General features: G+C 41.7%; 1 protein-coding gene across 5 annotated transcripts; it reads right to left on the bottom strand.

Moving 5' to 3' along the window:
* Positions 1 to 881: 881 nt before the first annotated feature.
* Positions 882 to 22,935, bottom strand: SIAH1 (siah E3 ubiquitin protein ligase 1). Of its 5 annotated transcripts, none has more exons than XM_068150583.1 (2): positions 22,913 to 22,935; positions 882 to 4,320 (listed from the first exon to the last, which is right to left on the bottom strand). In XM_068150583.1, exon 2 carries the CDS (start codon positions 4,316 to 4,318, stop codon positions 3,470 to 3,472), a length of 849 nt encoding a protein of 282 aa, XP_068006684.1. In that variant the 5' UTR covers positions 4,319 to 4,320; positions 22,913 to 22,935; the 3' UTR covers positions 882 to 3,469. The 5 variants fall into 5 exon arrangements, with proteins under 5 accessions (XP_068006684.1, XP_068006679.1, XP_068006683.1 ...); XM_068150578.1 differs by lacking the exon at positions 22,913 to 22,935 and adding an exon at positions 22,483 to 22,700; XM_068150582.1 differs by lacking the exon at positions 22,913 to 22,935 and adding an exon at positions 21,761 to 21,819.
* Positions 22,936 to 23,140: the final 205 nt, after the last annotated feature.

Raw genomic sequence — 23,140 nt, 5'->3', positions numbered from 1 at the left:
GAGCAGTCTCCCTCCACAGCAGGGAGTTACCCCAAGAAAAGCTAAGCAAGGAGTTCTGCCTGCCACACCACTCCAGTGCACAAGGCCAGCCCACATGGACTCTCACCTGGAAGGCAATGGTTTTAATACCACTGTGAAAATACTAACAGGCATTTACTTACAGCTGGTCATGTTCCTGCTTGCAGAGCTGACTTGTTCATGTGAACTTTATTGAGATCACTTAACTAAAACTTCAGCATTACCCATTATACCAGCTAACACAGACACACTTCAGTGCCTTTTCTGTTACTATCACTGAATACTGTCAAGAACAGTAACAATCTTCAGCAGCAAGCTGGAACAGTAAAGAACTTTAAAAGTCATTTCAATAAACTAGGGATTATTCTCCTTTGCAATTGACAGTTCAATGGAGTTGATATTAAACATGTGCCCCCAGAATATAATATACCTTAAGACAAGTAAAGCTTATCCAAGGTAAAAAGTGAGCAGTGCTAGCTCCCTTCCTTTAGCCACACTGGATTGCTATTGATCCCTCTCGTGCAGTTCATGCTTTAAACGTAACGGCTTTGAAAACACAACAGTTTAGGCAGCAACATGAATCAGTTTACCTGCTTTAATTTTGAAGCACTGCTGCAAACAAGAACTAGCAAGAAATAGCAAAACCAAAGCCAAATATTAACACCCACATTTGTCATTTTCTTTCTTTTTTTTTAAATCTAAAAAAGAAAAAGGGCAAGGAAAACAAATCAATGTAGTGCTGGCAGGTAAGTGCAAGACCTACTTCATTGAATCTACTAAGGACAAAATTGAAAGTTTCCCAATACAGCAAAGTAAACCAGTATTTTCTAAAATAAACAGCTGATATTAAGACAGTGGCAGGCTTCAATACACCATTTATTTTATATAAGGTAGTAAACTACAGATTGCCATTATGGTTTGGTTGGGTTTTTTTCCCATATATAACAGAGTGTAGTTGACTTACCAGACCCTCAAACTTTTTAGAGGAGATCCACTGAATTAAGCTTCTAATAATTCTGGAGATCTGGGGCTAAGTGTAATTTGCTTAATCGTTCCATCTGAATGGTTAAATGTCAACTACTTTATACAGATGTTTGTTTTTTAAACACCAAATGGAGTTAATACCAGTTCACATTACAGTAAGTCAGCATACATGAGTTATGCTATAGCATTTGGCAACAGGAAAAAGAATAGTGCCCGTTCAACCATACCAGTGAGCTTCTAAAGCTCATTACAAATGCAATTTTTTAAGTCCCTTTCAAAAATACATTCTTTATCTTCATCTCATTCTAGCCTCAATAAAAACACTGCAACCAGTGCAATGAGGTTTGAAGATTCACAGGTCTTTTGGAGACAACACAATCTGAACCAAAGTACACACAGCAGCAGAGAATAGTCTTACACAACTTGTGTGCTTATGCAGGCCTGTTCTAATTGTGAGTTTCAGACAGCAAAGAGTTCAACAGGTTTTTTAGCTAGATTTTTTTAAAACTGGACAGCTGAAAAATCAACTAATCTAGGCAGGCAGTTCAGCCACTCACAAGGGACATGGCAAGTCGGTGCAGTCCTCTACAAATATTTTAAGCTTTTATCCAAGTTTCTGTCAAAGATCAGAAGACAAACCTGAGGTAAATGTAGACAAGCTTCATTAGGTGAGAATAATTACTGAGTTTTAGAAGACTGTGAACAATTACTTGTGTATTCATAAGGAAAAAATGCTGGGCTGCAGGATTTTTGAAGTGTTTATCTACTGTCACAAGGTACTGCAACATCTTTTAATTGAAATCTGTGCACAGTTCCAACAGCCTAAATACCAAGTTTTAAATGAACTTTTAGATGAAGACAGCTATTGCTGTAGCATTTTAATCCAACACGTTGGATCTTTTGTTCCTTACCTGTAGAACTACTTACCTCATCATGCATCAAAATAGTAATTTGTCTTAATAGCTCAACTTCTGACAAGAAAGTTAAGATGGTGCACAGTAGATAAACCATATTTTAATGTGTTACAAGCATAGTTAATAGCCAGACTACCTCCCCAGACATGTCACTACTATGTTTAACAGATTTCTTTCCAATAGCTTGAGACAAAACAGCTTTTCACCTTACTTTTTCTCTGTCTCTATGTCTGGTTTGTAACACAAACATCAGTTAGACTCATGGCTGAAGTTTTCACATACATGCAGGCTGCAGAAAGCCCAGTATCCTTCCCCAGCTGCTGCTGAGTCACACCTTGAAGAGGTTATTTGCATTCTAGCATGTATCATGTTACTAAAATGATACACAAGAATGTGTTCGGGACAGTTACTTCAGGAGCAACCAAAAGACAAAGACAAACTGAGCAAGAACAGCAACATGTCAAACTCTCAGCTAAAGCAAAAAGCCAAAAGTTGTGGGTTTTGTTTAATTTGCCAGGTATTCTTTTAATGACAGGTAAAAAAAAAAGAGTGAAAACATTCTGACTGCCTTCTTAAAAAAAAGAAAAAAAAGTCTGGTTTTAGAATTACAAATAGTGTGTAAGACAACAGCTGCAAAACCAACAAATACAAGGATGCAATCAAGTTTCTAAGCATCTCTAAATTTGAAACCTTAAATAGTCGTTTTTAATCTCAGAAAATGCTTAGTAGTTCTTTGTTTTTGTTCCAAGATAACTCAAAGCACAACAACATCTAGACCTGTTTTTAAAGGAGCTTTCTTTCCCAAGAGATCTCTGAACAGAAGTGCTCCTTTTGAGTTCAGTACATTCACAAAATAGCTCAATTAAGAACAGTATCACCAATGAACTGACTACTGGAAAGAGACACTTTACCAAACATACAGAAAGAGAAGATTTACCATAGCATATCAAAAGATGACACCTGTAATGAATTTTAAAAAGATACAAAAAAGAGAAACCTGAATTACAGAAAAGAAAGTCATATTTATTTAATGAAAAACTAGAAGTTAATAAAAATTAGCAAATACACAAAAAATATACACAAACAGCAGCAATACTATGTAGTGACTTACAAAGGGGGAATGGGGGGGGAGGAGGGGAAGCAGCGGCCAGAGACCAGACCGCTCAACATGGCTTGTCAGTCAAGAGGGGAAGGGGGAAAAAAAACACAAACAAAAACACGAAACAGTATCCTTTTCAACAGTACAATCAATCTACAAACAAGTTCTTAGAATTATTTTACAACGTTTCCTGTAGAATCAATTCTTAATACAAAAGATGCCCAGTTTGGGTGTATATATATTTTCAGTGGTTTACTGTTGACTTTTTAAATATATTAGTGTTACTACATGCAACTGCTTCCTGTAATTTAACAGCCTTTCCTTTTATTTACCTTCATATGTCTACCCCCTGTCTACCAAATAATTTGTCTGACAGTCAAAGATGGTTACCCTACTTTCTGCTAAATTAAATGCAAGGGTTTCAACACTGGCCTGAAGAGGTTTGATTGCCATTTCAACACATGGATATAGTTACGTTGATGCCTAAATTGCCATTTTCTGCAAAGAGCTGTGCGATGCTGGTGTCAAAGACTAGACAGTCACTATTCATAATGGCTGTTGCAATTCCCTCATGAATAGATCGAGGAGTTGCTTCCCAAGTCAATCGCCGCCTATGACCGTTTAACTCGAGTCGATAAGCAAAGTTTTCAGCTTGCTTGCGTGTTCCTATCAGCTGTACAATTGCAAAGAACTGCTGGTGACCATCATATTTTTCCTGTTTCTCCAATACTAACATGAAATGAAAGCCAAAACAAGACTGCATCATAACCCAGTCAACAGCACCAGGAAGATTAATGTCTGTAGCAAGAAACACTATATCTTCGCCCTGAAGTGTTGTAATTGACTTATGTTGATGCATCAGATGTGGCATTACAGCATCCAGAGAACCTTGCCATTTACATGAAGCACCGGGACACGGACAGGAATAAGGCCTGAACTCACATAGCTCCTCATGGTCTGCTTTTTCTGTGTGTGGCAAAGTTATCTCACATCCGGAAGAGGCATATTTACATGGGAATAGTACAGAATTGGCAACTTTCTCCATAGCCAGGTTACGAATGGAGCCCAGCGGGCCTCGGCAAGTTGGACAGCACGTAAGTTTGGGGCGACAGTTGCTGCAAACAAGATGGCCACTCTGACACTGAAGAATTGGTGGCAGCACATAGTCAAAACACACAGGACACTCAAAGAGACTAGCCAAGTCATTATTGGAAGCTGTAGTGCCAGTCAGCGCAGGCACCCTCTGTGATGGCGTACACTTTGAAGTACCTGTAGGTAGTGCTGTAGCAGTCTGACGGCTCATTTCTGTAACACAAGAGAGGAAAAAAGAATGAGTACCTACACATTTTCCTCTGTTTTACAAAGAAGCTTCAAAAGGAAACGAAAAAACCCATGTAATGCAGACTCTGAAGACCTTACATGTAGCTATCAACTGTGCTGCGTGCAATACAACACTTGTATGACATGCCAATTTAACAAGCAAAGAAGTTCTGCTAGTTATTCTGAAGACAATTTACCTATTGGAAGCTGCAAGGAGTGAGCAAAGATATATTAAAAACATAACCAAAATCCTCACAGAAGTTTGTTGCTGAGTTGATTTTTTAATCAATTCCACTCAGATCACTTGTGTGTAGCAACTCAGAGCATTAAGGAACAATTCTAAGGCTGAATTTCAAGTTGCTGTATATTTAGTGAGAGAAGAAACTAGCCATTTTAAACAAAACAAAAGCAAGTTCTGGATATAGCCTCAGTAATCATGTTTAGCCAATAATTTCTTTTAAAAGTTGAAAAAGAGTAGCAAGTGAAAATACAGCTAAGGCAGTTAACTACTACATTGCTTTTCATCTAGGATAGCAAAGTAACCCTGTCTTTGTCATTACTGTCACTAAGGCCTAGTGTTTCTAATCACTTGTGAAGACAGCAGGGAGGGGCGGGGGGGAAGGAGGCAGCAATTATTTCAATTGTTTTCTTGAATTTCCCAAATAAGAAATTCCCCACATTCAAGAGATTGAATTTGAGAATTTTAATGCAAGCACTCAAACATTTCCAGGAGCTTGAAAATGCATTGTTGCAGTTTTACATTCAATGGAGTTTACAACGTCCCCAGATAAAAGTTAACAGCTGTCTAACCAAGCAGCTTGCTCAAGCATTCCACGCATGCTGTACAAGCACTGTATTTCATAACATATTACGGATGCTACACTTTTTCCTGCAACCCCTAACTCTCTTCCTTCTTGGGACATAGGAATTATTTGTACTACCAGAAAAAATAAACACTCCATTGGGGGGGGGGTGGGGGGTGGTAATCGACTGTCCCTTCATAGGTTAAGGAAAGTTGAGTAAAATGCCATCCAAAACTGGCTTCTGTTACACGGTGAAATGCTCAACCACCTTAAGTGCTTCTCTGCAAGTACAACAGCTCTGTATCCGTCATGTAAGTACACAGCTCTCAAAATAAACCTCATCTTTAATCTCCTTGCTATTTGACATGGGAATATTAGGCAATAGGCAAGCTTCCCATATTTAGCATCATCTCACCCACAAACTTACTCACACTTGGACTGGATGTCTCAAAGCAGCATACTGTGCATGCTTTTCCAAGACATGCACTGTTCAGGGCACAAAATGAAGGAATTAATACATTCCAACATGGAAAATAATTTATCCCTTAATATTCAGAAAGCAATTGTAGACAGGCAAGTTCAACACCATAGAGGGAAGCACCTTTCCCCAGTCCAAAGCCAGAAAAACATGGGTGTCTAACATTCAGTATCCAGACACTGATTTTGAGTCTTGCATGCCCAGCGACAGCATCATCTCACTCCTCCAAAGTATCTTCCTTCATATCTCAGGCTTGTTGGACTAGAAATACCCAGTTCCATCTTCAGAAAAACAACACAACAAACCCAGACAGTGGTTTTCAATGCTGGGCCTTCACTGATACTGCAGAGCCATGACAGGAATGTCAGTATCTTTTGAGCTCATTTCCATGCTGTAAGGCATCCCACATTACATGTAAACTTTAATATACATGTGATACATCAAATATATGTTCTCGGAAGTAATGCCACACCAGCTTGTCATGAGGTGGTTCAAATGATCAGGCCAGTGACAACTGAGCACTGCTGCTTTTCTTCCTCAGCTCCTGTAGGTGGGATGCTTATGATGCCACACCACAGTTCTGTGCCCTAGAGCAAATGATATACAGAGGATAATGTGCACTGTAGAGCACATTCTGGTCATACCAATTGCTTGGAAAGAACTTAAGAAAACACACAGAGGATCATATAAAATTCTCTTCAAATACTGTAAACACACACAATTCAAGAAAGTTTGTGTGTACTTCATCTTACCTGAGCCTATCCATCCAGATCCAGGGATTCCCTGTAACCCATAGGTAACTCTGATGAAACTACTGTGTTAGACTAGTTCCCTAGGCAGTCTGACAAGCTGAGTGAGCTCTGGTTTCATTAATTACAGCCCTCTGAGCCCATTCAAGAGCTAAATGAAGCAACCTACAAACTCTGCAGAACACTTTATACACAGATGTATTTCTCACCTAAGCTATGGAAGTACTAGAGACCAGAACTGTGCAGCCCTGTTTTAGCTGATTCTGCATGCACCAGCTTTTGCACACACCTTTCACAACTGAGTACCATCCAAATTAGCACAGAATGAAAACACACACGAATCTGTGAAACATACCATGGAGATTAGCACATAAGGAAGAAACTGGATAAAGCTATCAACTGTAATTTACCAAGCCTAAACCTGCCCAAAGCCTAAGTTTTCATCACTCTTGTAAGCATGAAGGTAAATATGAATCATGACAGAAAAGTCAAAGAAGTTAATTTTTTATAGTTATCTTAAAAACTAAGTTAATCACACACAAAAAAGCTACCAGTGGGACACAGTGTCAAGTAATGCCGTGCAATACATTGTAAAACAACTAAAGAACTGGAAATAAAGTTTAAAGCTATTATCAGGTATGAAAGCTCCATTTCATGCAGTGTTTGCTATAATGTTATCTTTGTTTACACACACGGGGAGTAAGTCTCTAAGCAACAGCGACAAACTATGGTACTGTGCTCTATGTGTCATCTTCAGAGGCATTAGTTCCTACAAGCTATTCAAAGACTACACAAATTTGAAAAAGCATAACCTTAATAAAGGGTGAAGAGGGAAAAGCTTATTTTAAGATTTCCCAGTTCTAAATCAAGAAAAACTCCGCCCTTAATGACATCGGCAGGCACCGACCTGTTGATGAAACTATTCTCTACAACTTCTGGGCAAGTGTGAAACGCACATCTCCCGAGGGACGCAATTCACAGCTCCTACAAAAGCAGCTTAGAGAACTTGGCATAATGCAGTTCACTACCTTTCCCCTTGCAGGTTTCACTTCCCGGCAAGCACGCACACAAGACTCCCTTCCACGCATACAGAAAGCTGGAGGCAGATCTCCCCGTCATGGGGAGTGAAGCAGCTCATCGCGTTTCCGCGCAGAAGAGCTCGGGGCAGCGGCCCCTCCCGGCTGCGAGCAGCCCGGAGAGCGCGGGGCGGCTGGGGGGCGCTGCCCCCGGTGAATGCCCCAGCGGTCCCGTGAGGGACCTGCGCCGCACGTTGCTGTCACCGCTTCGGGCTCAAAACCCCCCATTTACGGCCGCTCCCGCTCCGCATCCACCAGCCACATCCGCGCTCCGGCCCGGCGCCCCAAAATGGTTCCTCAACTTCCCCGTCGCGCTGCCCCGCGGCCCGCGACGCGGCCCGAGCCATTGGCTGCTCGCAGCGGGTCCCGCCCCGCCGCTGCCCGAGGCCGCGCGGGAGAGGGCGCAGCGGCCCCGCTTGGGCGCAGCGCGGGCGGCCCCAGGCGCCCATCCGCACTGGCGGGAGGGCCCAGCCGCGGCCCCGGGGAACTGATCCTCTCCCTCCGACTGACAACGCCTCGGCCCCCGAACAGCGCCTTCCGGCCTTCAAACACCACCTCGCCACCATTTCCCGCAGGCTCAGAGGGAAGCTTGCCTGTGCACGCAACTCTCTTCACGTGTCAGCCCAGCGTCATGTGGAACACCAGCAGTACGTGTTTCACACGTGTCACAGCCCCTTTTTGTTCGGATACTCACAGGCTGACAGACCTGGTCATCTTCCTTACGTATCCCGTTTCAAAAGCTATAGATTCTACTCAGAACTCTTCCAATACATGAACCTTGAGTTTCACTTCCTGCTCCTGCTTTTACAAGCATACTGTTCAAATTGGCATTTTTCACTGTGGGTCTCCAAAGTACCTGTGCAACAGGAATTTTCTCCATTTGTATAAAGATTACTGTTAAGCAAAACTGTAATAATATCAAGGAAAAGACCAACAGATTCGGCACTATGTGCCATATCTGAATATCCACATGGACTAAAAAAATGAGAACCATTTAAGGATAAAGGAATTGAAAATCAAGTCAATGTCCTTGCTAATGCATATGCCTGGCTCAGAACAGCTTAGGCATTATAGAATGATCATAGTACCATGGAAGTACAAATTTCAATAGAGGAAACATAAGAACATGCTGCAGTAAATTGTTCTGGTTGCATAAAAAGCCAGGCTACAGTATCTGGGTGAAGAAAATTATCTTTAAAAATGCTCTCCTATAATTTGAAATTCAAGTCCTGTTCAAGGAAGACTCTGGAAGCTTGTATCAGGCACTATAATGTGCAAGTAACACCCAACCACCATTAACAAAAATCTACTAATTCAATACAAGGTATGCTTCAGCTTCGCCCCAAAACACGTAACACATCACATCCCCATCAGTTATAAGTCAATGCAGTTTTGCAATAAAACGAAAGCTGAAGCAAACCAGCACAAAAATGTCTTCTGAGAAACTGAAACATGCTCTGAAGTGTCTGAAACATGCCCTAGGCTTTCTCTTCTGCAGCTAAACAGCTGTCCCCCAAGGCGAATCAGAAGTCTCCAGACAGGTAAGCCAATGTTGAACATGCTCTTTGCTATGCTGTGATACAATGTAGAATGTCTTTGAAACCCCATATGGGTAATAGAATAGTGAGAAGCAGACATGCAATGAATTCACTGTTTCAAACAGCTCAGCTGAGTTGCAGACATAAGGTAAGCAGTTTCAAGATAAGTTCAAAAAGCTGATGTACCTCAGATGCCACTGAATTAACAACAGCAGATAGAAACAGATTGAAACCCTTTCAGCATTTCATCTTTCAAAGGTGTTAGCTTCAGATATCATTCCTGAAGTCACATCTCCTACATTTCACTGAAATACGGAGCACCTTTGACAAATCCAAGTTAACACCATCCACTTTTCCCAAATCTTCTATCAAACAGATTAGACTTGGGTTTGACATTTTAAATCACTTTTGAGAGAGCAACTGAATGTTACTTTCCGGGGCGGGGGGGAACCACAACCAAAACCCACAAACACCCATACCCAAAAACAAGCACACACACAAAAATCCAAACAAACTCCCCCCAAACCAACAAAAAGCCCTAAAAACTTCTGTATAATCATTTTAATAGCTGGAAGGGCGGAAAGATCTCATTATATAGTATGAGGAGTGACACAAGGACAGATTGGGTTGGGGATGATGTTTGCACATCGTAATACATGAGGTACATAATACCGTGGCCAAAAAATGGGAAGTGTCACAGATACAGAAGTGCCATGTGAATGTTACCTGGAGAATGAAGGTAATTAAAAAGCACATTTTGTCCCAGTTAAAAAGTAGCACCAGTGTACTTTAAGTAGGCAATCTTCTTCCAATTTTTAAAGTAGCGTTAGACTAGTTTTATATTAAAACCTCCTTTAGAACACCTTATTTCTGTACCATAGCTGCCCAATTTATGAGAAGTCATGAATTGCGAAGGACAACACCCATAGCACTACAGAAAAGCCAGCTTTTCAACTACATGTATTTACTACTTCTGAAATTAATTTTCCAAGGTATCTACCTTTCCTCTGTCCTGTCTTGCACTCAATCATCAACATACAGCAAAACAGATGGGAGAAAGGTTTTAGCAGGCTCTAATGAATATATATTGCCTCACCACCACCAAACCCACACTTCAGCAAACACATGTAACAATGTATTATGCACAAGTGGCTCAGAGAATAGCTTGTGAATTCTTGTCATTTAAATAGTAATTAGTAATAGAATAGTAATATTCTTAATTTCTACTTAAATTGTAAAAGACATTTTAGAGCTCAAGGTTTTTCCATTTTGAACTATCAGTTTATTTCTCACAGCTCTTGGGAGATGATAGATCACAAAGGCCTGGCATAGTTAATACCAAATGCATGCCTGCTTCTGCAAATTCGACAACGTTTGACGCAGAAATGTATGTCCCTGCTTATCTGCAGTCTCTGTACCTAACTGGCTTACTTCAAAACTTTTAGATGACACTTCATGATATAAATTATTAATTGACTATATAACTGAGAAGCAATAACACAATTTAGTGTCTATATATGCATTTTTTCAACCCTTCCAGACACTGCTTTCTTTAGTTTGCATTCTATTTGTTATTTTAGACACCTCAGGGCTTTTCTTTTCCTGCATACTAGGCAAAAGCCAGAGCAATACAATGTAAGAGTGTATTGTAATACAAGACAAAGTTATAAAATTGAGGCAAATCTTGCCATTATTTCCAAGACATTATCTGTTCAGTTCATCTTGTTTTCACAAAGAAATTATAAATTGCCACTACCCTGTAGTGACCCAGCCTGTCTGAAATTGCAGGTAATTTTTTTCTTACCACCTCAGGACATGCCCTACCAACCCCTCTTTCCAACCATCAGCAAAGGAAATCCCAATGGATTTACATTATCATGGAATCAGTCATCCTTTTTATGGCTACCTCTGCAGCAAACTGACAGACCTTAACATTCAATGTTTCTGATGCTACCAAATATGTTCTCTTTTACACAATATGATCACCATTGCTAGTGAGCACTCCAGGTCTTCTCAGAACTCCACACATGCTGTGTGGCAGATACAGACAGCACTGTGTAAACACAAACAGTATTATTACGCCCATCAAATTATAGTGACCTGTTTTCAATCCAATACAAAAGCTTGAGCCCTGGCTAGTGCTGTCTGTCTTCCATTTCATCACTATTAACTACTTTTCCTGACCAGGAGCTGTTTTGTTTCATTTTTTGTTGGTTTTTTTTTTCCTAGCTATCAAAGATTTTCATTCCAAGAACTTTATGACATGAAATTAAGAAGGAATAGTCCTATAGTAGTCAGACAACAACCACATAAAAAAAAACCCATACTGGCAAGCAATTACTAACATGACTGTAGCATTCATTTTTAAATGAAACAAAATCCATCACCAATTTAAAGAAGTGAATAACCCATATTCTAGCCAACCAGAATTTTCTATATTCTAAAGAATCAAGATCCAAATTAGCATGGAATACTGGAACATACTGCTATGATACTCCAGCCTTGCAAAGTAAAACAATCTGAGGAAAAAAGTCAAAGAAAAACAGCTTACTCATAAACCTGCAAATCTAATTCTAGAATGAAAATCATACAGTTCTGATCACCAGCAAAAATCAGAGTTTGGACCAATCTGTATTATATAAGCAGAGAGCATCCCAGCTTTCATGCCTTACAGTTATTTGTAGCATTCAATAAGAAAATAGGTTTCTTTGTAAATTCAGATCATCAACAAATTATAGAGGAGATAGACATTCTATTTTGCTTTATCTCTTGAGCTTGAAAGGAGAGGAAATAGGACAGCAAAACTAGGGAAAGTATAAAGGGCCTTCCCAAAATCTAAAGCTACACTAAACCAAACTTCTCAAGCTGGAATCACCAACAACAGCAAAAACTAGCATTTTATAATCCACTGTAATTACAGAGAAAACCAATCGTTCTTTGCATGCAAATCAAAATCAAACACTTGCATTAAAAAGATCATAGACTACTTCCAAAGTGGACTTAACTGTACTTCTCCTTTTTAAAAGCAAGCAATTAACTTACCTTGCTGACACTGTCAAATCTCACTGTGCCTGAAGTGGTCTGTGATAAAAGCTACCTCTTTTCTCTGTTCACTAGCTCTGAATGCTCAGTGCCAATATCTGTAGTCAGTCAATGGTCAGAGCCTTCCTTGGCATAGGACACCTTGAACCTCCAGCATGTCTACAAATGGCACCTACAGCATGATAATCTGTGGTATGAACAGCAGCTGTCCCATATTAACCTTCTCAGATACCAAACTAAACATGCCTTTCTGCAGCCTGCCATAGTTTGAGTGCAGTAAAACTGAGATAAATCAATACAGGTTTCAAAATAAAGATGTCAAAACCCACAGAATCTAACAAAAAGAAAAACTTCATATGAAAATACAGACAACTTTATCCATTTTTATTTTTTAGTAATATCTGACTTCACTGTACACAGAACACACTGAACTGAGTTGCATCAGGTTCATCTTCCAGCAGTAATTTAGCCCAGTAATTTCTGTAAACACAGGTAGACAGTTACCTCTTAAGAAGTTCCAGACATAGAATTTTGCAATAAAAAGCAAGACAGGCATACAGGAAGATCAGCTACCAGACAGAAATGCAAGTCATGTTTTCATGCTGTAATATATACTACCACTCAGAAGCATCTGAAGCAGGAAGCACTTAATTCTGTTCTAGAAGGTATCATAGATGGGGTCTGTATACAATCACACCCTATTAGCAAAAACTAAAGGATTAAAAAAATCCCTCTCTGTAAATGTTAACAGCAGATCCTACCGAATGTGACCATTTAGGGACTGTGTTTCTTTCCTCGGTCTGATTTTGCAGAAACTTCTTCCCTGCATACTGTAACTGCTATGCAATATTGCATCACCATTTCTGTGTCTGTGGCAGACACAGGGAGGAGGGTGTGGCATGGAAATACCTACCTTAATTCAATAGCCTAAACTACAAGAGGTACCTGCACTTTGATGTGCCTTCATGTCTTTCTGTGATAACTATTCCAATTCAAACTCAAGATCTATTTTATGCTCAGTTTTTCCTGCAAGACTAAATAGTATCAGGGAGCAGACCACCAAAATAACTAGACCTGATGAAGGAGGACCTGGCCTATAAAACAAATTGATCAGGCCATAGAAAGCCACTCTGTAGGAGTCAAGACAGGATTACATATGTTTTTATAAAGATCTCTCCATCTTGTGCACTGCTTGAGCTCACACTTATTTCCATCTTAAATAATGATTTATTCTGCAATCCTTAATTTGTTCTGCATTCCTGTATACAGTCCTGGAGCCCTGTGAAGAATGGCAATCTGACCTGTGAAGAGCCAACAGGTAAGGGAGAGCTTGGAGCCCTGAGATGACGACTCCAGAGTATAGTCCTGGTGCCCCAAGGTCTGTCAAACATGACATCAACACATAAATACATCACAGAGCAGTGATACTGGAAGACTTTTAACTCATCTGAAATTACTCCTTTTTCAGAACTTTTATTACTAAGCTACACAGACTGTCTCATCATTTTGGTGAAGATTTTACAAGTTAGTTTTGTGGGTTTTTTAGGGTTTGGGGATTTTTTGCTTTTTGGATTTGAGATTTTTGTGTGTTTTCTTTTTTTCTTTTTTTTTTTTTTTATATCCATATGTGTAAGCACAGAAATAATAATTACAAACAACATTAGAATAAACCAAACCAGGTTGGAAGAGACCTTCAAGATCATCGTGTCCAACCCATCAACCAATCCAACCCACCCAAACAGCTAACCCATGGCACCAAGCACCCCATCAAGTCTCCTTCTGAACACCTCCAGTGAAGGCGACTCCACCACCTCCCCGGGCAGCCCATTCCATAGCACAATCACTCTTTCTGTATAGAACTTCTTCCTAACATCCAACCTGAACCTCCCCTGGCGCAGCCTGAGACTGTGTCCTCTTGTTCTGGTACTGGCTGCCTGGGAGAAGAGACCATCATCCGCCTGTCTACAACCTCCCTTCAGGTAGTTGTAGAGAGTGATAAGGTCACCCCTGAGTCTCCCCTTCTCCAGGCTAAGCAACCCCAGCTCCCTCAGCCTCTCCTCATAGGGCTTGTGTTCCAAGCCCCTCCCCAACTTTGTTGCTCTTCTCTGGACTCGTTCCAGCAAGTCAACATCCTTCCTAAACTGAGGGGCCCAGAACTGGACACAGTACTCGAGGTGTGGCCTAACCAGTGCAGTGTACAGGGGCAGAATGACCTCCCTGCTCCTGCTGGCCACACTGTTCCTGATGCAGGCCAGGATGCCATTGGCCCTCTTGGCTGCCTGGGCACACTGCAGGCTCATGTTCAGCCTACCATCGACCAGTACCCCCAGGTCCCTCTCTGCCTGGCTGCTCTCCAGCCACTCTGACCCCAGCCTGTAGCACTGCATGGGGTTGTTGTGGCCAATGTGCAGACATTTAATTTTCTAAAGCACTAACATTTAGAAGAATGTCAGATGAAGATAATGTCTTTATTTCATCACACATACAATGCAAAGAAAAAAAAATGTCACAACATTTTCATGGAATGATTGGGGTTGGAAGGGACCTTAAGATACCTGAACCTGTCCAGAGAAGGGCAACAAGGCTGGGGAGAGGTCTGGAGCACAGCCATGTGAGGAGAGGCTGAGAGAGCTGAGGGTGTTTAGCCTGCAGAAGAGGAGGCTCAGGGGAGATCTTACTGCTCTCCACAGCTTCCTGGAAGTAGGTTGTAGCCAGGTGGGGGTTGGTCTCTTCTCTCAGGCAACCAGCAACAGAACAAGAGGACACAGTCTCAAGCTGCACCAGGGGAAGTTTAGGCTGGAGGTGAGGAGAAAGTTCTTCACAGAAAGAAAAATTTGCCATTGGGATGTGCTGCCCAGGGAGGTGGTGGAGTCACCATCACTGGAGGTGTTCAAAAAAGGATTGGATGTGGCACTTGGAGCCATGGTTTATTTAGACATGAAGTGTTAGGTATTGGGTGATAGGTTGGACTTGATGATCTCTGAGGTCTTTTCCAACCTGGTTGATTCTGTGATCTACTTCCAAACCCCCACCATGGGAAGGGACACCTTCCACTGGAACAGTTTGCTCTAAGCCCCATCCAACCTTACCTTGAACACTCCCATCTCTGGGTAGTTTGTTTCTAGTGTTTCACCACCCTCATGGTAAAGAACTTCTTCCTACTATCTAATCTAAACCTAACCACTTTCATTTTAAAACTATTACCACTCCCCCTGTCACCGCATTCCCTGATAAAGAGTCCCTCCCCCACAGCTTTTCAGCAGGCCTCCCTTAAGTACCGGAAAGCTGCTAGAAGATCTCCGCAGAGATTTTAAGTATATAGGGTGGGTCCATCCCATATTTTTTAAATGGGTGGTTTTTACATTTTGGAACACTTTTCCTACTATGAATACCCAACTCAAAATGAAAAGCTATAGAAATCTAAGATGGGACACAGGTTTTTGGGTTTTGTTGATACACCATGGGTAAAAAGTGAAAGAGTGCTGATGTTATTTACACTGTAACAAATATAAGACCTTAGTAAAACAAGTGCCAAAGCACAGTGGCACTTTCACATTTCTGGTGGTTCCAAATTTCTCAGTACTTAATTCCTTTACATTGTCATCTTTCACATCTTGTTTCTAGCATCCATTCTTTAAAGTAAATATGCCTCCATTAAGACCAATAGAGTTTACTTAAGAGACTTAAGTTTTCCCTGCTCATCAGTTCTGAATCAACTGTTTCTGTAGGGTTGTTGGATATTCAACTGCCACTATTAAAAACATTTTTTAAAATTGTTATTAAAACGTTATATGAATTCTCAGACTTGGCTATTGACAAGTCTACCATGGCCACACTCCTGTACAACATAAGAGCTCTACTGCTTTTCATCAAAATATCAAATACAGAATGTGGCTTTATCTCACAAATAAGACCACTTGTCCAGGAAACGTTATCAGCCTGAGGCACAGCAAACAGAAATGGGTTGAACTGCTGCTGCACAGACCACCCTGTTACATGAAATGATTGAACATTCCTTGAAACCTTAAATGAAACAAGAACAAAATAATTGCAGTAGTAAAGCATTAGTGGTACTAGAGCAGTAGTCTGTGGCATGGGAGACCTGGGTTTAGCTCTGTCACAAGTTTCTGAGTCACCACAGGCAAGTACTCCCCTGCTTTTTTACAGATTTGGAAATACCTTAAGTAGTTGCTAGAATTGAACACCAATGCAAAAGGGAATGAATTAATTTGGTTAGTATACTAAATTAACTCAGTAAACCCTATTCAAATTTACTTCAGGTTAGTAATAACTAAATTTCATTATATACTAAAGGACACTATGTTAAATTATTTAACATTTTCGTTTTCACAGTCGGACATAGTCAAGCTTAAATCACTGTTTACCTTCCAGCTCCAACTCACATAAGGATTTAACTGCCCTCCATTCACTTCAACAGTTTGTACATCAATGAGGCAAATTAAGGGAGACACTGGTAACACCCTTCTCACTAATTCTACTGCATCTAATCTGAAGGCCTTCTGAGACATCAATTCAACATTGACATTTTATAGAAAGCTCTTTAAATTACTGCTTTACAGGTGCTGTTTTAAAAGAATGTCACTACTTCTGTTATGGAAGATATACTTTGTATTTATAACATTTCCTTTCTAATGATTATACTTGACCTAGCACAAAATTTTGTAGTGCACCATCAACATCTGCCTGCCAAATTATTCCCCAGTCACACCTGCGCAACCAGTCTTCAAATGTCATCCTTGATGTACTTGCATAATCACACAGATATCAGCCATGTAGAGAAGAAACTGACACAAATTAACTCACAACTGCACTGCACCTTCATGCATATGAGGGGAAAGAATTCCTGCAAATGAAAGTAATTTTGTGATTCTAATTTTTTTTTTATATATATATATATATAATTACACATGTACATATATTTCAAAATAAGCATTCGCAAAATGAAAGATAAGTTGAGCAGAGCATTTTTACAGCTTTTACAAGAGCACAACTGCAGATAAGATGGAAAGGAACAAGACTTGAGGCTCATATAGGCAAAAGTGAACAAATTTACAGGAATTAAAAAAACTAACTTTAAACAAAGAGGTTTATCTTATAAAATTTGAATTGGGATTATGTATGTGTAAACACAAGAATATAAAAAAACATGTTTCAAATATGACTTCCAAAACTACATTAGGTAATATATGAAGCTTAAAATATCTGGTCATAAGACTACAGCATATTCCAAGTTCTATGTCTTGTCAACAAATTACAAGAGATAGTAAAATCTGAGAATGGGATTAAGGTTCTTGTTTCTAGGCTGATGTACAGAGCTATAGTCATCTTTCAAAGAGAAAGTAGCAAAGTTACATGTTTCACAGGCTCTTGTATATTTAAGAGCACTTTTAAGAACTGCTCAGTTGCAGGATTTCTTAGGAGCTCTGAGATACCATTACAAACAAACAAAGAAAATTGGTCATCTAACAGCACAAAGAACAATCCACTTAATACAGGCTCCACAACTCAAGACATACACACAATGTCAGAGTGCAACTTCACCCTTTCTACACAAATAAAAGCAAGCTGCCACCAAAATGAATGGCTGTGCTGCTTGTCCTTTACCCATTTGTTTTGTTTCGCTTTAAGGTAACACATTCAGAAGGATCAGTCTTGCACAACCACAAGAGTGCTTACACAAGCACACCAGAAAGACACCAAAAACAAACCAGCAATGGAGGGTGAGACCATTCTTTCTTAGCTGTAAACTCGCACTTATACTAATGCCAAGAACACGTACAATGACAGAGGACGATATCTCTTGCAGCAGTACTGGCTCTTACGTTACCATGCAAGCTGCTGTGGGAAGTGAACCAGGTAATAGTTACCCACTCCTCACAGGCTATTAGTTTTCAACTCTTGGGACTATGATTGGCCCATTTCACATTGGTGAGAACAATACTGCAAGTTATCACAGGCAGCCTTAACAGAAACTGTCTTAGATTACTACAGAACTGTACCCTGGATGTGCTACAGCTGGTGCAGTGCTACTTCTATTATTTCTTCTTTCTTAACACTGATGTGCTAACAGCAACTAACCACACTTTAGAAATAATGGTAACTGACTTTTAAGAACATGACACAGGAAAAACTAACTTTTCAAACCCACTTCAATCTAGTACATACATCACATTTCAGCATAAAGCAATATGTACTAAGATTTACAAAACAGAACTTAGAAACATGGTATTTCAGTTGTCATCCCCCTGCATAGTATAGAAGATATAAAACATTCACTCATGAAAAATCTGTAATACAGAGTAAACAACAAATAACCCTTTTAATACACCTACACTTCTAAGTTAGACACTAGTTCTAGCAATCATCATGTAAAGGAATTTATTTTCAAGCTTTCACTCCTCTAATTTCATACTAAATGGTTTTAAAATTTCACACTGAATTGTTTAAAATACTCTTACTCCAGTTAAAAGCTTTCAACTTCTTGTCAATCTACAGATTAGTAAAATTTAGCATACAATTTTCCTTCATGTATAGTTTTCCTTTGACATATTTCATCTGAACATGTATTTGAAAGTAACTTTAAAAGTGTGTCATTCTAAATGTTCCTCCCTGACAGTATTAAAAAAAAAAAAAACAAACATTGAAGAGCCACTGTGGTCTTCTATCAAACACTAAATGAACTTTTGCTCCCTTCAGCAAAGAACTGTAGGAAAGAACTTTAAAATATTAGCTCAAGACTTTATACCCCAAAGCAAAGCTCAAACAATTGCCATTTCACTTGAAAGAAGCCAATGGCTAATTCTTCAAGCAGCAGAAGTTATTACTACACTCTCGTTGTTTTTCTTCATGTCTCAGCAAGATCATCAAGTGTTATAAGAGAAGACAAAATCTGTTTCTAGATAAGGCAAACAAAAAAGAAAATGGTCAACAATTGCCTGTAGATTAATTTACTGCTCTTTCTACATCAATTTCCCTGTAGGAATATATTCACAGTGAGTTTTTAAAATGCATTTCCAAATGCAAAAGGACGCATACAGTCCTCAGTATCCACATATTTTACTTCCCCACCGAAAACACAGCTAACCTCAGCTTCCATATTCAGTTTCTACAAGAGAAACAAGTCAAAATGAGAAGTGCACCATTGCGTTAACTGTAATTATCTAGCACTTTATCCGATTAAAATACTGTGGAATTAGTAACCCAATTTCCCAGTATTCCTGTGATAACACAAAGAATCACCACGTTATAGATTAATTCAGACAGGCATATATTTCTAACAGTTGTCCTGGGCAATATGGAAACACAGTAAGTGATCTGGATTAGAACTAGAACAACGTATACATGTATGAAGCGTGACATAACACAAAACTATAATGATGAGGTAATGCTACATTTTGTCTTCATTCTTTGCCTAGTGTAATTAACAGCTAAATACTACACAGCACAGCATAAAACAAGCCTATGTTGGTGACTCGGGCAGATTTTTGCTACATACAATTAAGCGCCAATAGGAAAAAGAAAAAGCTGCGGTAACATCTTACATCGACAACAGCATTTACACCTTCTCTCCACTGCCAGCCCAGGATGGCAATTTTTATGGTGCATTTAAGACATGAATGGTATGTAAACTTTGAAAAAGAGCAAATTGCTTACAACGGATTTTCTAATCAATGACACAAAACATTTTAAGATAAAGATACCTCCACCTGTTGTGTATTTCTGTTAGAGTAAAATCAAGTATTTCTTACTATTCTTTCTTAATTACAACTAGTTTTCACTTTTCTTAATGCTGATTTTTCCTTCAAAAAATAATGTAACAAGAAAGAAAAAATCCACTGTTATCCAGTACCTACAATATTCATGATGTTTAACCTCAGTTATGATTAAGACGAACTACAGCTTGCCAGCATCCTTACTTCACAGCTATTGTTCTCTACAGCAGGCAGCACTTGGAAGTACCAACCAGCGAATTACAGTTTCTACAGGTGGAAACACCATTTTTACCTTGGCTTTCTACAGACTGGGTACTTGCATTGCAGCTGTAGTACTAAGTTCCTTATATGTGTCCAGAATTTCAGATACCACTGATTTACCTTCACTACTCTGGTTCATCCCCACTTCTGAAAATGAGGCAACCATTAAAGCAAAACACATACTGATACTCTAGGTGACTAAACTCAGTCCAGCTTCCAAAGCCAACAGCTACAAATCTACAAACACTATTACAAGCAGAAAAACAAAGTAAAGGAATTCTAACTTTATATTATGAACACCACATTTCTCATAGGAGTTGCATGTATAATCTTCCAGAAAGTTTCAAGTGAAAATTAGAGCTCCTAAAATTATTTCTTTCACTTTTCTGACCAAAACCAGTTGTTGCTTAGGTGAACATGGTCATGCTCCACCCTCTTCTGCATTACAGGGGAGCGTCTTTAATATCTGAGCAGTATCTCCTTTTCAATTCCCACTAAGCAGGCAGCAGCAACCATACTCAAATCAGATTTAAGTATGGAAAGTACATGTATTATTTAAAATATTTACCTTCTTTAGTTCACACCTACCTAACTAGAGTCACTGAATTTCTGTGCTAACTCTTAAGTAGAGTCTCCTTCTCTGAAGACTTTCAAGACCCATCTGAGTGCGTTCCTGTGCAACCTACGCTAGATTCTATGGTCCTGCTCTGGCAGGGGGGTAGAAGTTGATGATCTCCAGAAGTCCCTTCCAACCCCTAACATCCTGTGATCTTTGTAACACAATCTAATTAGACTATAACATTAAAACCTTATCAACAGAAAAGATGGATTCATGAACAGGATACTTTGTCATGACATGGATTTTCAGAATCAAAACACCCCTCAGTTTCAGAATTCTTGGATCGCAGTAGATTCCTAAGACTATATCACTAATGAATTTCACCCTTGAGCTTTCCTGTATAATTCTTCAATGCTATGAAAAGTGATAAAGCTATTTGAAAACACCAGTTTCCACCTAATGCAATTATAATTTCTATCACTTACTTCTACATCAATGTTGCAGTGTAGAACAAATGGTAAAAGTAGAACTAATGGATTTATTCTTTAGTTATTTTCTGCAATAGATGACAAGTCCAGAGATGAGAGTTTTATCCTAAAAGCCTCTATATTACTCTGTCTGTATTCCAATACCTCCAATCTTCATGAAGACCAGCTTGAGTAACTCAGGGTTCAGCGCTCACTCTCTGGGATGCACCTTCCTAGCCTCAGTGTTTAGAAAAGGGATAAAAAGACAACTGAAACTATTTCCAACGTGCAGAACATCCCATCTCCTTCGTGGCCCAGTCCACGACCCAGCTATGAGCTTTCCAAGATCCACTCAACTGCCACGTGAAACAAGTCACTTTATTTATCTAGTGTATGAGTAAACGGCCTATTAGAATGGAAAGGTAGTATTCACCCAGACTAGCTGAAACAGTGACTGAAAAGAGAATACTGGAGAAATATCGCATGTTTACAATTACAAATGAAACGTGAGCTTATAACAAAAGCACCACCACTCAACCACCGGAAGAGAAACTTGGTTCTTCTCCGAAGCACTTAGGATGTTTTGCCTTTTACTATAAAAGCTATTGTTTCCTGCCCTCACAAAACCCTGGATAGGAAAACTGAGGTCCCCAGCCTTTATAATTTCGTGGGGGAAGCCGCGGAATGAGCAAGAATCTTCCCCCTCTCCTCTTTCTCACCAGATCAGAGACGAGCGAGACAGCAGCCTTCCCAGGAAATGTCACAGTGGAACACTCAGAGGCAACCTGTTTCCCGCGGCGGCTGGGCCCGCCGGGACGGAAGAAAACAGGGGCGCCGCTGAGGGCCAGGAGCTTAGGCCGCCCCCGCCTCCCTCCGTGGCCGCGGCCCAGCTGACCTTCGCCGCGTCTGCCGCCGGCGCCGGGCCCCGCTCCACTCCCGCGAGCACAAAGCACACGGCGCAGCACGGCCGAGCCCACAAAGGGACAGCCCTGTGGCCCAGGCCCCCGCGCGCTGGGCCCTCCGCAGCAGCCGGGCCGGGCCGCCGCCTCAGCCTGGCGCACAATAGCCCAGCAGGTCTCAGAGCCGCCTGCTGTCGCGGGCTGCTTCCCTCCTCCCCGCGGCACCCGCAGGCCGGCCTGGGAGGAGAAAGGCCCGTCGCGCCTCGCTCCCTCGGGGTGGACTCCCTCAGCACCCCGTCGAGGGCGGCAGTGCGGGACCCGGCCACCAACAGGAAACCGGACGCCCGGGCTGCGATTAGGCCGCACCGGGGCCTTGCACCGACTCTCCTCTGCAGCTGCCGCGCCGGCCCTGCGACCGCGCAGGGGGCCTCTTCCGCGGGCAGCAGCCCCACGCGGGGGCCGGGCAGAGGAGGGTGGGGGCGTCAGGCGAGACGCTCTCGGCCCTCCGAGGCCGCTCGGCCTCCCCTCCGCGGCGCGCTCACCTGTGGGCGCTGAGCTGGGCGGGACCCCGCTGAGGCGGCCTGGCTCCCCCGATCGTGCGGGCTGCGGGGCGACTAGCTGCGCCGCTGTCGCCGAGACGCTCGGTGCCCGATCCGACCAACTGAACCGACCGCGCGCTCCCTCGCTCTAGCTGCCGGCCGAAGAGACACCGCCACGGGGGCGCGCCAGCTGCGGTGAAGTCCTCCTGCCTGCTAGGCGCGCTCCCGAGGCGAGCAGGCGGCAGTGCCTCCGCGCACGCGCAGCCGGCAGCGGCGCGCGGGCCTGGCTGCCCTACTCCTCGCGCGGGCCGGCGGCGCCGGGGAACAAAGGCCACTCGCCTTCCGTTCCTCTCTGTGGGGATTTTGCCCATGGCCTTCAGGCTTCCCCCTGCTTTCACCCGTTTACCGGGTCCGGGAAGGTGCCAGCTCTTACCTGTGCCAGCGCCGAGCCCTGCCAGTGTCACCCGGCTTCACCGCGGCCCCGACAGCGAGCGAGCCGCGCTGTCGCCGCGTTCTGAGGTAGTGAGGAGGCCGCAGGCCTGGCCCTCAGTCTCATGCGCCTTGTGGGTCGTGGTGGCGACCTCTTCTCGGGCAGTGACAGCACTCCTGCACTGAAAGCGAGTTTTTGGCACACGTCAAGGCCTCAGAGGCCCAGCTCGGG

The sequence above is a fragment of the Melanerpes formicivorus genome, unplaced genomic scaffold (genome assembly GCF_026170545.1).
Source record: "Melanerpes formicivorus ecotype bairdi unplaced genomic scaffold, bMelFor1.0.p_v2 SCAF_20, whole genome shotgun sequence".
Taxonomy (NCBI): domain Eukaryota; kingdom Metazoa; phylum Chordata; class Aves; order Piciformes; family Picidae; genus Melanerpes; species Melanerpes formicivorus.
This window is presented reverse-complemented; position numbering and strand designations above follow the sequence as displayed.

Coding starts and splice junctions, on each gene's coding strand:
- SIAH1 (XM_068150577.1), bottom strand. CDS start 7,484: ATGACGGGGAGATCTGCCTCCAGCTTTCTGTATGCGTGGAAGGGAGTC. Junction 4,321..7,393: donor TGAAACCTGCAAGGGGAAAG/GTAGTGAACTGC, acceptor CTTGTGTTACAG/AAATGAGCCGTCAGACTGCT.